Raw genomic sequence first — 16,095 nt, 5'->3', positions numbered from 1 at the left:
ATTTGTTTCTCAACAATGGCCTTATTCATCTGTTCATTCATTCATTCATTCATTCATTCATTCATTCATTCATTCATCTGTTCATTGATTCATTTGTCTGTTCATTCATTCATTCATCTGTTCATTGATTCATTTGTCTGTTCATTCATTCATTCATCTGTTCATTCATCCATTCACACATTCATTCATCATTCTTGCACGCATTCATTCATTCATTCACTCATTCATTCATGGTGCATTCTGAGCCCAACAGGTCCTTAGAGCTCAACCTGTTCCTGCCCAACCCAAACTACACACCCAGCACACGCTCGCCCAGGCCACCGAGCTCGAGGTAGGCGTTCTGGAAGGCCTCCTTCATCTCCTCGTCCAGAGGCTGCTCCTTGCCCTGCAGGAGGATGGTGGCACAGCGGTCCAGAATGCGTTCGGGGGCTCCCTTCATCACTAGCAGGTACCGGTTGTCATTGGGGTCCTCAGTCTCGTGGATGGATAGCTGTAACAGACCCGAGTGCATGCTTAACCCGTGCAGGGACCCAGAGGCTGCCTCTACCCACCCACCGTCCCAGTGCCGGGAGGGCAGCGGCTCAGGGCCCGGCCCGCATCTCTGCAGGCCTTCCCGACCGCTCCACCTCTGCGCATCGCACACAGATGCCAGCTGCCCAGGGATCACAATCTTCCCCCTTGTCTAGGCAGGAGCCGACATTCAGCTACACCCAAATCTAGCAGCTAGCTTGCCTCTGGAGCGAACCTACAGCCCGGCTTCTTCTCACTCTCCCGTGTGGCCCTTGCTCCCACTCCAGCTATCATCGACCCTCACTCGAATTTCTGTATCTGCTTCCTGTAGATCAGCCAGTCTGGGCCAGTGTTCAACAGCAGAACACTGACCTAGCATCCCCCAGGGAGGGGCTGGGGGCGTGGCTCTGTGGTAGAGCCCCGCCTAGAATCCCCCAATGAGAGGCTGGGGGCGTGGCTCAGTGGTAGAGCCCCGCCTAGAGTCCCCAGTGAGGGACTGGGGGCGTGGCTCTGTGGTAGAGCCCCGCCTAGAATCCCCCAATGAGAGGCTGGGGGCGTGGCTCAGTGGTAGAGCCCCGCCTAGAGTCCCCAATGAGAGGCTGGGGGCGTGGCTCAGTGGTAGAGCCCCGCCTAGAATTCCTAGTCCCAACAAAAATTAAAACCTCAAAAAAAGCCTAAGTCGGTGAGAAACGCTGCATCCACACTGATAAAGAGCTCAGCAGTTTCCCACAGGTGGTGTCAGCTCAAATGTCCATCCACAGCTGGACAGAGCAGCAAGATGAGACAGACATTCCCACACGGAATGCCTTCCTTTTTTCTCCCGCAGCAGCTGGGCATGGTGGCCCACATCTGTCACCGCAGAGCTTGTGAGGCCGAGACAGAGAGCCACATGACTTTGAGTCTTGCTAGGGCTGTACAGGGAGCTCCAGGCCTGACTGGGTTATAGAGTGAGACCTTGTCTCAAAAGATAGAATGGCTAGGTGTGGTGGCACATGCCTTTGAGCTGTGAGTTCCAGGCCAGCCTGGTCTACATAACAAGTTCCAGGACAGCCAGGACTACATAGAGAAACCCCGTCTCCTTGGGGGGAAAAAGTCAGGAGGAAGCTGGTAGGATGGTTCAGTGGGTAGGGGTGCTTGCTGTGCAAGCCTGAAGACCTGACGTCAGTCCCTGAAACCCCATACAGGAAAGAAAGAACCGACTCCCTCCTTCTCCACACACAACCCCCACCATCACACACACACAATAACAAACGTTTTAAAATGAATGAGGCTCTGGTGGACGTGAGGATGGATCCTGGAAAAAATGATTTTTAAAAAGGCCAAATGTTACACAATTCCATTTTTCTTTTTCTTTTTCATTTTCTCTTTCTTTCTTTCTTTCTTTCTTTCTTTCTTTCTTTCTTTCTTTCTTTCTTTCTTTCTTTCTTTCTTTCTTTCTTTCTTTCTTTCTTTCTTTCTTTCTTTCTTTCTTTCTTTCTTTGACAAAATGTCCAGAACAAGTGAATCCACAGAGACAGAAAGTAGGTTAGTGTTTGCATGAGGCTGGGGGGCAGGGTGTGCGGGCGTAGGTACGGGCGGTAGCTGAGAGCGTGCGAGCATGCGGGGGTTTCTTTCTGAGGTGATAAAGATGATCTAAAATTGACCGTGTAGGTGGTTTCCTAAGTCCGAGTACACTAGCATAGGCGCTCGCAGTACGGGAGTTGTAGCTACGCAAAACTGGTTGATTGACAGGATAGGCATCAAGCTCTGTCTGCCTCCTCTGCTTCCTGTCGTGGTTCTTGCTCCCCTCAGAGTCATGGCCGGGTCTCCCCCACAACCCTCAGAACCCCACAGCTCTGTATACCCTGCCCTGGTTCCCTCACCACATGGTTCTGGCCGGTTGTACTCCTGCCACAGGACCTTTCCACGTGCTGCCCTGCTGTCTGACCCCTCTTTCCTTTATACCCACAGGGCTCCTCCCCCTCATCCTTTGATGGTCTGTCTCTTAGGACCAGTGTATCAAAAAGCAAGAGTCTCACTGTTAACATCACCACCCCATGGACCCCAGTACCTAAAACAAGACCAAAAGGCTCAAAAACATATCTGGAAAATGTGTGAAAAATGTTACCCTTACGCCTGACATGGTGACTGGGACCCACCCTCTACTTTGGGGCGCTCTTTGCGCCCTTCAACCTCTCCTATTCCCCTCCCCCACTCTGGCTATCATCATCTTCGATCTTACAGATGGGAACTGAAGCACTAATTAATAAAAATTAATGTCTTGCTCCAAAGCTGTAAGGGTGTGGGACACAGGTGGCTACCTCCGCGAATGACAGAGACACCGCAAGGTCCCCCCGGCTGTCCCAGTGTAATGTGACTATTTCCTCCAGACAAGACTGAGTTCCAGAAGGCCTTTACCATGAAAGCCACGCAGGATGGAACAGTGATGGCTAACGGCCGGTGACCACGGGAGGGTGGGAAGGGAGAGTCCTCCCCACTCCCCGCCCACCCACCCGCCAGTCCTCACAGCTGGCTGCGACCCCAGTAACACAGCATTCGTGAGTCACCACCCACTCTGGGTGGTGCAGCTGTTTCTGAGTCACTCCGTGATCCTGTAAGTAGCTTCCCGCCCCTGTTCCCATAATTAACTCTGATCGTTCCATTCCTTCTCCAAGCTAGACCAGGGTGGAATCGTTTCCTTGATCTGTTGGTGTCCTACCTGTCTGGACTGCAGAGCTGCTTATTTATTTATTTTTCTTGTTTTGAGACAGGGTCTCGTATAGCCCAGGCTGGCCAGGAATTTGCTGGGGGCCTGAGGTTAGCTCTGATGTACTTATCCCCAGTTCCTCAGTGCTGGGATTGCAGCCGGCACCATTACACCTGACTTTGTCCCTGTTTTAAGACAGGGTCTTATGGAGCCCAGGCTGGCCTCAAATTCACCACGTAGCTGAGGATAACCATGAACTCCTGATCCTCCTGCCTCTGCCTTCCAAGTACTGGGCTCACAGATGTGCACTAACACATCCAGCTCAAATAGATATATTTTATTACTTTTTTGTTTGTTTGTTTTTCGAGACAGGGTTTCTCTGTGTAGCCCTGGCTGTCCTGGAACTCACTCTGTAGACCAGGCTGGCCTTGAACTCAGAAATCTGCCTGCCTCTGCCTCCCAAGTGCTGGACTTAAAAGCGTGTGTCATCACAGTTCAGAAAAATCGACATTTCCTTCTATCGTCCCCGGAGAACTCACACAGCACCGTGAGCCGGAGTTCCCTCGTACCTGGTATTTGTTGGTGGAGTTGAAGGGGATCTCGGCCACTTTCTTGTTCCGTTCACGCATCAGTTTTACGGAACCCGAGGACAGCTCAATGCACTTGAGCAGGGCAGACTCGGAGGCATCACCGGCCACGTCCCTCTGCGCGGGAGAGAGCGAGGTCAGTCAGCGGTGCAGAGCGGGGAGGTGGGATGCAGGCTTGGGGTGGGCGGGCGGCGGCGGCACCCACCTTGAGTACAGGGATGTTGTCCTGCCCGCCCTTGAAGACAGCACGGTTGCAGAGGCCAGCGATGTGGGACAGGGCCACCCAGGTGTGTGAGCTCTTGTCGAAAGAGGTCCCTGTAAGGAGTCACGTGTGAGGCCCAGAGGCCGCCGGCACGGGGTGCCCCAGTGCCCACCCAGAGCCAGCACTGACCAGACTGATCCTCAGTGGTGTCAGCCTCGTGTATCTGGTTGTCAAACCACATGTGGGCGACGGTCATGCGGTTCTGGGTGAGGGTGCCGGTCTTGTCCGAGCAGATGGTGGATGTGGAGCCCAGGGTCTCCACCGCCTCCAGGTTCTTCACCAGACAGTTCTTGCGAGCCATGCGCTTGGCGGTCAGCGTCAGGCACACCTGAAGGGCGGGAAAGGACAGGGCAGCTGCACAGATGCCCACGGCTCACCTGCCCGGCCTCAGCTCAAATCCTGGGGAGCCAATGACTGCTTAATAGCAACGTTGGGGCCGCAGGGGTTGAACGATAGACAGACTCAGATGTGACCCCCAAACACACTGTAGGATGTCCTCGGAGGCTCAGTGATTAAGAGCGCCATATTGTTCTTTCAGAGGACCTGAGTTCGAATCCCAGCACCATACCAGGCAGCTCACAACTGCCTCCAACCCCAGCTCCAGGTGATCTGATACCTCTTCAACTCCGACCCCCGAATAAGTAACAATTAACATTAAGAAAATAAAATGATTTTTAAAAAGATTAGTGTCTTTAAAAAGAAAGGAAAATAAACAAACAAACACACCTAGCAGTGTCTACTACAGTGTCTACAGTATCTCTGTAGAGTGGCCTCGAACTCCTAGAGATCTGCCTGCCTCTGTCTCCCAAGTGCTGGAGTTAAAAGTGTGCATCACCATAGCCCAGATAAATAGAACTTTCTTTCTATCGTCCCAGGAAAACTCACACAGCACCCAGAGCAGGAAGAGCAAACTGGGGACTCGGGTGGAATAGTATCTACTAGTGAAAAAGAGCAAGTCATTACCGTCTACAAGCACATGGATAGAACTCAGTACATTCAGTTAAAGAGGGCCAGATTTGGGAGTGGGGGTGGGGTGCGGCTGGAGAGATGGCCGGCTGCTCTTCACTGAGTTCAATTCTCAGCCACCACCACAAGGTGGCGCACAGCCATCCGTAATGGGATCCGATGCCCTCTTCTGGCGTGTCTGAGGACAGCGACAGTGTACTCACATACATAAAATAAAGAAATAATTCTTTAAAGAAAAAAAAAAGAAGAGCCAGATAAATGAGGCGGCGGGGGCGGGGGTTGTGTGTGGCTCACACCTTTAGTCCCAACACTCAAGAGGCAGAGGCAAGCAGATCTCTGTGAGTTCGAGGCCAGCCTGGTCTACCGAATGAGCTCCAGTCAGGGGTATACGGAGAGACCCCGTTATGAGACTATGATTAGACCTGAGGTTAGGCTGAGGACTTTTAGGCAGATGATGGTGGCCGGGGAGGGAGGGCCATTCCTTCAGGGTCGGTCTACCATCCAGAGGACGGCCCGGCACCTGTGCGGTATGGGCCACACTGATGGGACTCAGTGGGTTATTTAAACAGATATGAAGTTGAAGGAGTGGGGGTGGACCAGGAAGGAGTTATGGGGAAGGATTAGGGCTGCATAGTGTCAAGTACACAGTATGGGAGAATTAAAGAATTAATAAAGTATTATATTAAAAGCAAAAAACAGCTGGGCAGTGGTGGCGCACGCCTGTAATCCCAGCACTCTGAGAGGCAGAGGCAGGAGGATTTCTGAGTTCGAGGCCAGCCTGGTCTACAGAGTGAGTTCCAGGACAGCCAGGGCTATACAGAGAAACCCTGTCTCGAAAAAACCAAATCCAAATAAATAAATAAATAAACAAACAAACCAAAAAACAAGGAGAGAGGAAAGAAAGAGGGAGGGAGGGAGGGAACGGCCATATTTAGGCAAAGCACTTACTACGGGTGTCTGGGGTGGGGCTGATGACTGGGTATGGGGGCAGGGTGGGGCATTGCTTTATTCTAAAACATTGCTCAAATGGGCTGGTGAGAGGGCTCTGTGACTAAGGGTGCTTGCGGCCAAGCCTGATGACCGGGGCCCAAGACCCACATGGCGGGAAGACCCAGTGTCATCTGCTGACCTCCAGGTGGGGCTCATGGTGTGTACACACGTGGGCATGCACATACACCGTGTGCGGCCATGCCCGGCCACGCGAATGTAATAAATTAAAAAAAGAAGCTATCATGGATGCAGGGGCTGGGCAGACAGTTCTGTGGTTAAGAACGCTTGTGGATCTTGCAGAGGACACAGGTTCAGTTCCCCACACCCATGTGGTAGCTCACACCTATCTGTAATTCTGGTTCCAGCAGGTCCAGTGCTCTCACCTTACCTCCAAGGGTATCAGGAATTCGCATGGTGCATGGTGCATATACACACATGCTGGCAACACACACACACACACACACACACACACACACATACACACAGAAAGTGATTTAAAAAGAAAAGTGCCAGGCATGGTGGTACACGCCCTTATCTCGGCACTCGGAAGGCAGGTGGCACTCTGAGAGTTTGAGGCCTGGTTGTCAGGACAACCAAAGAAACTTACACAGAGAACCCCTGTCTTGAGAAGCCAAAATAAAATAAAATAAAAATAATAGGATAACATAATAATGGCAGCCAGGAGCTGGAGAGATGTCTCAGCTTGTTGCCCTCACAGAGGACCTGGGTTCTGTCCCTGACGTCTACACGGTGACTCACTGACACACCCACAGACCCAGGGGTCAGATCCCCTCCCCCTCCCTCAGACCTGGGGGGTGGCCCCAGCTCCCCTCCCTTGGGGCTCAGCCTTACCGTGACAGTGGCCAGCAGCCCCTCTGGGACATTGGCCACAATGATGCCAATGAGGAAGATGACCGCCTCGAGCCAGGTGTAGCCCAGAATGAGGGAGAGGATGAAGAAGGAGACGCCCAGGAACACGGCCACGCCTGTGATGAGCTGGATGAAATGCTCAATCTCGATGGCAATGGGCGTCTTGCCCACCTCCAGGCCCGAAGCCAGGGTGGCAATGCGGCCCATGACGGTGCGGTCACCCGTGGCCACCACCACACCCCGGGCGGTGCCTGCAGGGCCAAAGGGAGAGAGAGGCTCAGGTACCCGCCCCTCCTGAGCCACCTCTCTGGTTCTGTGCCCTTGGGGTCCCCTCCCCTTCACCTTCCACGCAGTTGGTGGAAAAGAAGGTGATGTTCCGAGTCTCCAGGGGGTTGTCGTGTGTGCAGTCCGGGGAGCGGGTCTGGGGCTCAGATTCGCCGGTCAGGGAGGAGTTGTCCACCTAAAGATGGGGCAGCGAGTTATGTCCAGCACAAGGCCCAGGATCAGCGAGCAAGGAAACGGGGGTGGGGTGGGGTGAGGATGGGGCTTGGAGTAAAGCCACCCTAGGAAGTTACAGAAAAAAAGCAGGGGAGCCCTGTTTGGCCTGAGGCATCTGGGAATTTGGAGGCAGAATGTTGAGAGTAGGCAAGAACAGGACCTTTGGCCCAGGCCAAAAATCCCTCAGAATTTCTGTGGGATGGGTCTGGACTCCTGGGTCTGAGGGAGGAGGGCTGGGCCTGGACTCATGGGTCTGAGAAAGGAGGGCTGAGCCTGGACTTCTGGGTCTGAAGGAGGAGGACTGATATTTGGATTCTGGGTCTGAGGTAGGAGGTCTGGGCCTGGACCCCCAGGTCTGAGGGAGGAGGTCTGGGCCTGGACCCCCAGGTCTGAGGGAGGAGGTCTGGGCCTGGACCCCTAGGTCTGAGGGAGGAGGTCTGGGCCTGGACCCCTAGGTCTGAGGGAGGAGGTCTGGGCCTGGACTCCTGGGTCTGAGGGAGGAGGTCTGGGCCTGGACTCCTGGGTCTGAGGGAGGAGGTCTGGGCCTGGACCCCTAGGTCTGAGGGAGGAGGTCTGGGCCTGGACTCCTGGGTCTGAGGGAGGAGGTCTGGGCCTGAGGCCCTGGATCTGAGGAAGGAGGGCTGGGCCTGAACCCAAGCCTGGGTCTGAGGGAGGAGGACTGGAGCCTAGAACTCTGGGGTCTGTCTATAGGACATATTCAGGGTTTTTTTTTTACCCCTCCTTATTCTTCAGAGGAAAAAATGGAACTGGAACCTGAGGCCGCGCCTCACCTTGCAGCCGTGGGCCGAGATGATGCGCAGGTCAGCTGGTACCCGGTCGCCACCCTTGATCTCCACCAGGTCCCCGACCACCACCTCCTCCGCGTTCACCTGCATCTTTTCGCCTTCCCGGATCACAAGGGCTTGCTGTGTGTGAGACACCGAACAGTGACCTCTCAACCTCCCTCGGCCTGGGAGGGCATCCCCACGTGCCGCCCACACTTCCTTCTGTCACCTCGCCGGGCCCCCTTTACCTGGGGAACCATGTTCTTGAAGGACTCCATGATCTTAGAACTCTTGGCTTCTTGGTAGTAGGAGAAGCAGCCTGTGATGATCACCACGGCGGCCAGCACTATGCCCAGGTACAGCTGTGGGGACACATCAGGACAGGGCGTTACGGCGGCCCTGCACACTCCCCACCTACCTCCATCCCGGGGTCACTGGGGTCTGTGAAGGAGCTTTGTGAGAAGGTCTGTGTCCTTGTTCTGCGTGTGTGTGTCTGTCTGTCTGTCTGCTTGTGTGCCTGAAGGCCTCGCCTTGCATTCATAAGAATGTGCATTTGAGTGTATCTGTTAGCCTGCCTTTTTGTGTTTATTAGTATTTTTTTATTAATTAATTTATTTACCTATTTATTTTGAGACAGGGTTTCTCTGTGTAGTCCTGGCTGTCCTGGAACTCACTAAATCAGGATGGCCTTGAACCCAGAGAGATCTGTCTGCCTCTGTCTGCCTCTGCTTCTGCCTCTGCCTCTGCCTCTGCCTTCCACGTGCTGGATGAAAGGCAAAGGCCCCCACCGCCTGACTCTGGCCTTGAACTTTTGGTCCTCCTGGGTTAGCCTCCCTGATGCTGACCTGACAGGTGTGGGCCACCATGTCTGGCTCTGCGGATCCTGTTTTTGTCTGGACTGCACCTGTGTGTGTGTGTGACTCTATCTGTATGAGGTGACTGTCGGAACCTGTTTCCTCCTGGTGGGACTCTCTGGGCTCACCCCTTGTGTACACATGAAGATGTCTGTGCGGTTGTGTGAGGACTGACAGCCTTGTCTCACACCTGTCTCCTCTGTAGGGCGATGGCCATCCTCTCCCGCCATTTGTCAGGCTGGGACCACCTGGTGGCGCCTGACCTCAGACAGCCTTAGCCTGGAACTCCAGCTCATTTCCTTTTCTTTTTAGTCAGGGTTTCATGGAGCTAGCGGACCTTAAGCTCCGGTCCTCCTGCCTCAGCCTTCCCGATGCTCGCACAACAGGCTTACACCACCAAACCCAGTCAGTCTTGTGTGGTGCTGCGGATCAAACCCATGCTAGGTAAGCACTCTAGCACGTGAGTGACGCGGTTTTCCTTTTTTTTTTTTTTTTTTACTAATGAAAAAGTAGATGTGTAAACATTCTTTTGTGTGAACAATGTTGTGTGAGTATGTGCATGTGCGCGTGTGCACGTACCGTGGCACACTTGTGGAAGTCAGTCGACATTTGATATCGGTCTTTACCGTCCACTTTGAGAGAGGTCCTTTTTGTTTTTTGTTTGTTTGTTAAAAGATCTATTTTGGTTTTTTGGATTTGCTTTTTTCAAGACAGGGTTTCTGGCTGTCCTGGAACTCACTCTGTAGACCAGGCTGGCCTCGAACTCAGAAATCCACCTGCCTCTGCCTCCCAAGTGCTGGGATTACAGGCGTGCGCCACCACCGCCCGGCTAAAAGATCTATTTATATGTGTGGATGAGTGTTTTACCCACATACACATTTGCACACCGTGGCACCTGGTGCCGTGGAGTCCAGAAGGGGGCGCTGGACCTAACCCCTGGAACTGTGGCTATGGGTGACCGTGAGCGGCCATGTGGGTGTTGGGAATTGAACCCAGGTCCTCTGCTAGAGCAAGTTCTCTTAGTCACTGAGCCATCTTGCTAGCCCTGTAGGTGTCTCCTCCCTCCTTCTCCCTCCCTCCCTCCCTCTCCCTCTCTCCCCTCTCTCTTTCCCTCTCCCTCCCCCTCTCTCCCTCTCTCTCTCTCCCCCCTCTCTTTTTCCCTCACCCTCCGTCCCTCTCTCTTTCCCTCTCTCTCTCTCTCTCCCTCTCTCCTCCCCCCTCTCTCTTTCCCTCTCCCTCTGTCTCTCTCCCTCTCCCCCCCCCCCTCCTGCACACTTCAGGCAGGCCGGCCTGTGAACTTCTGCTTTGCCTGTCTTCCCACAGAAACCCTGGCACAGACACGTGCCCGCACGTCCGGCTTCGTGTGGGTGCCAGGGATTTAAGTGTGCGCCCTCCTGGTGTACGGCAAGCTAACATTTTTTGAGACAGCATTCTGCTATGTAGCCTAGGCTGGACTCCAACTCATGATCTTCCTGCCTCGGTTCCCTGTGTCCTCGAGGAGATAGCAGCTGCGCGCCACCCCACGTCCTCTCCAAATGCAGAGAACTGAGCCCAGGTTCTCGGAAAGCTTGCGGAAATGAATGCCCCGCCTCTGAGCCCCGCCCCGCCCGCTGCCTTAGGCTTGGGGGAGGGGGGCTGGCTGTGCTTTCTTTAGTTTTGACCTTGTTTTCTCCGAGGCAATGGTGACAGTTGGATGATGGGAGGCGGGGAGTCTAGCCGGGCCGGGGTGGTGGGGCACACTCACATTGTCACGGGAAGGGTCATCCTCAGTCCCTGCCTGGATGCCGTAGGCCAGAAAGCAAAGGATCGCCCCGATCCACAGCAGGATGGAGAAGCCACCAAATAGCTGTCGGCAGAACTTGACCCATTCTGGGGTGGTGGGCGGCGGCGTGAGGGCGTTAGGCCCATCCCGGGCTAGGATCTCCTGGGCTTTACTGTGTGTCAGACCCTACAGAAGACATGGGGCTCGTATAGAAACCTTCCCTGGCCCCCCAAATCAAAACAAGCACCCATGAGGACCCAGAGCCCCCCTCCCTCAGACCACGCCCCCGCGCCAGCCCTGGCTCCGCCCACCCTCACCTGCACGCAGTCGGTATTGTATTTCCGGCAGACCTCTTCCACTGACATCTTGTGCTCTGTCTGAAGAATGGTTTGGGGAGGGTTGTGAGACACAGGCTCTCAGGCGGGCGGGACGGGACGGGACAGGACGGGACGGTTTCGGGATGGCACTAGCAAGCGGGCAGCACTCACCATAGCCACTTCCTTCTTGAGGTCATCCAGGTCCCGGCGCTCTTTGGCCTTGCTCTTCTTGGGCGAGCTCTTGTCATCTTTTTTGTCCTGCGAGGTGGCGACACGGTAGCTGTCAGAACCACCAGACTGCGGGCGAGAAGGGGTTCCAGAGCGACAGACACCGGCCCTGCGTGCCCGGTGGCTCTCATCTTGGCCTGGCCTCTGTGTTGCTAGGCTGGGGTTATCTCCATGTCTCTGGGGCCTCACTGTGTCTGCTTCCAGTGTCTGGGACTCAGGGTCCCTGTCTGTCTCTCTTTCCTAGTGTCCATGAGTCTCTCCCCCTTGCCATTCTAGTTCCAAAATTTTTTTATTTATTTACTTATTTATTTATTTAGTGTGCATGGAGGTCAGAGGATAGTGTGCTTGGGGGTCAAATACAGGACATCAGGCTAGGAGGGAAAGCCCTTTACTGAGTCTACTCTCTGGTTTATCATCGTCATCATCATCATTATTATTATTGGAAATGGGCCCTTACTTTTTAGCCAAGGCTCTCCCAGAAATCACTGTGGATCCCAGATGAGAACTCATGACCCTTCTCCTGCCTCAACCTCTCAAGTGCTGGAATTATGGCCATGAACTACCATGTCTGGCTTCCATGTGTGTGTGTGTGTGTTCACATTTGAGACAAAGTCCTATATAGTCTAAGCTGCCCTTGACCTCCCCGCATAGTCGAGGCTAAAACTTGAATTTCTGATCCTCCTGCCTCCACCTCTGCAGGGCTGGGACTCCAGGCCTGTATTACGATGCACTGTTCACACAGTGCTGGTGACGGACTGAGGAGTCAGAGCTCCGTGTAAGGCAGCAGGCACGCTGCCCACTGAGCTGCCCTCCCAGCACTGTGCACCCTTTGCCTTTTCTCCCTGGGCCTCTTGGACTTCCCTGACTGTGGCTCACTCTCCTTCCCTTTCGTTCTGCCTCTCGGGGTCTGTATTTCTCATCTGCCGGCTCGGCTGTCTGCACCTCGCCGGGCTGCGTCTCACGTAGGCAGCGTCTCTCTGTTATCGCTCCTTTGACACTGTCTCGTCCCTGTCTCTGAGTATGAGTCTGCCTTGTCTCTTCAGTCCCCGGCTCTCCCCACCCCTGAGCCTCTGGGGTCCCCTCTTTCCCAGAGTCTGCTGGGATCGCAGATCGGCTCCGAGAGCCTGCGTTGGCTGTTGTCTTGCTCTGTCTGGGCGTCGCTGTTGCCGCCTCTGAGGTATTTCCTGAGATCGCTGTCTAGTTCTCTGTGTCTCTCTCTTCTCTGGGTTGTCTGTCTCACTGCAGATCTTTCTCTCTGTCACCCTTTCTCTGCTGCTACCTCGTTCTGGGGTCTTCCTCTCTCCTCCCTCTATTGTCTCTGTCTCACTCTTGAGTCTTCTTTCTCAGAACATTCTGTCTATCTGTCTATCTCTGTCTGTCTGCCTACCTGCCTGCCTGTCTGTCTGTCTGCCTGTCTGCCTGCCTGCCTATCTGTCTGCCAGTCTGTCTGCCTGTCTGCCTGCCTGTCTTTCTGTCTTTCTGTCTGTCTGCCTGTCTGTCTGTCTGTCTCTAGCAGGTGTCTCACTATATAGGACGAGCTAGTCCCAACTTGGTGATGTTCTTCTTTCTCCTGCCTCTTAAATGTCTGACTGCCAGTCCTGAGTCAGATACCCAGCTCTGTGTCCGTGTGTCTGTCTCTCCGCCTGCTCTACACATTTCTCTCTCTTCCTGCCTTTGGCACCTGTCTTTCCAGCGCAAGGTCTCCTTGGAGGTCACTGCCCGTCTCCTCAGTGTAGCTCTTTGTTTGACCTGTCTATACTGTGGGTGCCTCGAAAGACTCAGTGGCTCTTGGGACACACACACACACACACACACACACACACACACACACACACACACAGAGGCAAGGCAAATCACAAGAGGAAAGGGCACTCCAGATGACAGCTGGGACAAAGGCCCTCCCGTGGGAGACAGTGTGTCACCTAGAAGGAGTCATTCCCAAGGGACTTCGTGGACAAGATGTGAACCTGACTTCTCTCCTGCAGACAGCTGCAGACAGTACACAGGGACATAGGCATGCAGTGTCGTCGGGGAACAAGCAGGAACTGGGAGGGGTAGATTTGGGGTACGGAAGAGGAAGGAAAAGCCTTAGGCCTGACTGAGTTCCTATTTGGTGGCCGGGCAGACGGGGAGCGTGGTGTCCGAGGCTGGCAGGAGAGATAGGCCGAGGCTGGTTGCTGGTAACGGGATGCTGACAGATCCTGCAGGCCCAGGGCCAAGCTGGGATCGGAGGCTCAGCGCAGCTCAGCGCTAATCTCCTCGTGACCTTGCAGCAGTCAGACTTGCCTGCTGTCTGCCCCCAGACCCAGGGCTGGCTTTGGAGTACAGGGAAGGGCCGGAGCCCTGGGAATGCCAAGGAGTGCCCTGGGGAGCCGGGAGCTTGGCCGCAAGCCAGCCCTGCAGCAGGACTGCGTCTCAGACAGGAGGCTCGGGGACTTGGGGAGAGACGAGAGGTTGATCCTCCCTCCATCCTGGCTATGGGCTGCAGGGTGGCGTGTCAGCCCCTGCAGATGAGGCAGACATGTGGGGAGTGTGGAGATAGCAAGTCTTGAGGTCAAGGGGAGACATGAGCAGGGAGGCAGGGGTGAGGGAGACAGGGTCTGGCAGGGATAGGGGAATCGGGTGCCCCATCCCTGAAGCATTGGGAGTTGCGGTGTGGATCTATGAGAAACAGTGGGCTGGACTTGTGGTCCTGACACAGAAGGTCGGAGGCCTGGATGCCTGGGTGTCAGGGAGGATGCTGGGCCTGGCCTCCTGGGTCTGAGGGGGCGTGTTGACGGTCGGAACCCTTATATCTGAGGAGGGAGGCCTAGTCCCCTGGGAGGACAGTAGCCCCCATGTCTTTAGGGACCACACCTCAGCTCCATCTTGCCCTTGCCGTGAGCTGGCACTCAGGGGTGGCTACCATCTGCTGGCACGAGGAACTGAGGCTTTCCCAGGGAAGACAGGAAGCTCAGAGGGCAGCAGCACCTCTGGGGTGGGGGCTCTGCCTGCCCGATTGCTGCCCGCCCGCCTCTGCGGCTCCTAGCAGCTTGCTTTCCATGCCCCATGCCGTGGGCAGCCTCCCTGACACCTGCATAGCTCACACCCGCCTGTGCCCTCCCAGCCCCCATCTCGGGTGCCTGCGACTGTCTTTTCTAAAACCCTTGCCTTGACCTCCCTTTCTGACCTCAGCCTCTTCTCTCCGTCACTCAGGTGTGTTTTGTGTTTGTTTGTTTGTTTGTTTGTTTTCTGGATAGAAACATCTTTCAGGTTTTCTCTGTGTCTTTCCACATCTGTCTCCCACCTCAGTCTCTCTGTTTGTCTCGATGGCTTGTCCCTTTTTTGTTTGTTTGTTTGTTTGTTTTTTAGGGTTTTTTTCCCAGTCTCTGTTTCTGCCTTGTCTGCTCTCCCACAGCTACATCATTTCTTTCCCTTCCCATTTCTCTAAGACTCCCCTTTCCCAAAGCCTTGTGGCCCCTCTTCTTTCCACTTACCTGGAAGCGATCACTGACTCTCACTTCCCCCTTTCTCTCCTAACCCTCCCCCATCTAGTGCTCCCTCCCATCCCCCCTCACCCACCCCAACCCACAGATCTGCAGCTCCATCCCCCATCTTCATCCGTAGGCCCTCCATCCGCCATCTTTCTCCCCATCGCTCATGTTCCCTTAGGCTCCCCCACGCTGACCCCTTTCTCTTTATGGGGGGGTGGAGATTCCCCAATCTCCCTGACAGCTTTCCCCAAGCCCCACCCCAGACACTCGGGGAGGAATCCAGAGCTGCAGCATGGGTCAAGTGGTCGGTCAAGGAAGGAGGCTGCATCTGCTGGAGAGATGCACAGACAGAGAAGGACACACGGACACGGAGGCAAGGACACGGCAGGCAGGCGGGCTCCCCCCACCCTCGCCACACGGCTGCGCTTGCACACCCCCAGCCAGGCACTTGTCTGCTAGCCATCTCCTGCTCCTCCCCCTCTTCCCAGCCCTCATGTCTGTACCCCCACCCACCCACCCACCCACCCACCCCCAGATTAGGCGCTGCGAAAAATCTGCAGCCCCAGGTCAGTCACTGCAGGTTACCCTTCTCCAGGTCTGGAAGGAGAAAGAGAGGTCATCCTATGTCTAACCCATAACCTGTATCTCTCTCCATTGGACCAGGGCAGGGGAGGGGGTCTTGATGCCCCCTAAACACACTGGCATAGCTCTCAGACACACCCAGACAGGTTGCGGGCTTTTAGATGGGGAGGGGGGGTGCACAGATGGCCGCAGACCCGCTGTTAGGGCTGCTTGAAGCCAGAAGCACGCGCACACGCATTCGCCCTCAAGCAATGGCACTCATGCCGCCACACTCAGGCAAGGGGCGCAGGAGCAACCGCACAAGGTCAAACAGAGATGCTAAGGGCCAGCCCTCCGCACCGCCCCCCCTCGTGGACAAAGCCACCAACATGCGCCACAGACCCCCGCCCCATCCACTCGGCAGCCCCCTCTCCCAGCCACACGAACTAGTCTGGTCAGCCGGCTCCCGCGTCCCCGCAGACTCAGGGGTGCAGGAGCCCCCAACTCCCGCACACAACCAGAGTCACTGGACACACAATGTCACTCACACAGCGTCCAGCCGACCCCCTGCACCTACCCCCCATCTTGGCGGCTCCGCGGGAAGAGCGGCGGACAGGCCGATGAGCGGGGGCCGCAAGACGGGCTCAGGCGCGGGCTCGGGCTGGGGGCCTCTGCAGCGCCCGCGCCGCGGTGGGAGCGTGCGTCTGTCGGTCCGTGGGTCCCACCGCACAGAGGCTGCGGCGGCC

At 55.3% G+C, this 16,095-nt stretch overlaps 1 protein-coding gene across 1 annotated transcript in view; it reads right to left on the bottom strand.

The window, feature by feature from the left end:
- Atp1a3 (ATPase Na+/K+ transporting subunit alpha 3) overlaps window positions 1-16,095 on the bottom strand; it is a 28,487-nt gene extending 12,392 nt beyond the window's left edge. Inside the window, exons 1-12 of the mRNA XM_052169083.1 lie at window positions 15,929-16,095; window positions 11,259-11,346; window positions 11,088-11,147; window positions 10,753-10,956; window positions 8,403-8,516; window positions 8,161-8,295; window positions 7,214-7,331; window positions 6,854-7,122; window positions 4,175-4,373; window positions 3,989-4,098; window positions 3,766-3,900; window positions 298-490 (exon numbers count right to left, since the gene is read on the bottom strand). Of these exons, the coding sequence (XP_052025043.1) occupies window positions 298-490; window positions 3,766-3,900; window positions 3,989-4,098; window positions 4,175-4,373; window positions 6,854-7,122; window positions 7,214-7,331; window positions 8,161-8,295; window positions 8,403-8,516; window positions 10,753-10,956; window positions 11,088-11,147; window positions 11,259-11,346; window positions 15,929-15,933 (1,630 nt within the window). The 5' untranslated portion in view covers window positions 15,934-16,095. The remainder of the gene's footprint in view (window positions 1-297; window positions 491-3,765; window positions 3,901-3,988; window positions 4,099-4,174; window positions 4,374-6,853; window positions 7,123-7,213; window positions 7,332-8,160; window positions 8,296-8,402; window positions 8,517-10,752; window positions 10,957-11,087; window positions 11,148-11,258; window positions 11,347-15,928) is intronic.

This window comes from Apodemus sylvaticus, chromosome 1 (genome assembly GCF_947179515.1).
Source record: "Apodemus sylvaticus chromosome 1, mApoSyl1.1, whole genome shotgun sequence".
Taxonomy (NCBI): domain Eukaryota; kingdom Metazoa; phylum Chordata; class Mammalia; order Rodentia; family Muridae; genus Apodemus; species Apodemus sylvaticus.
Note: the sequence above shows the minus strand (reverse complement) of the source record. Positions and strands in the feature narration are given on the sequence as shown.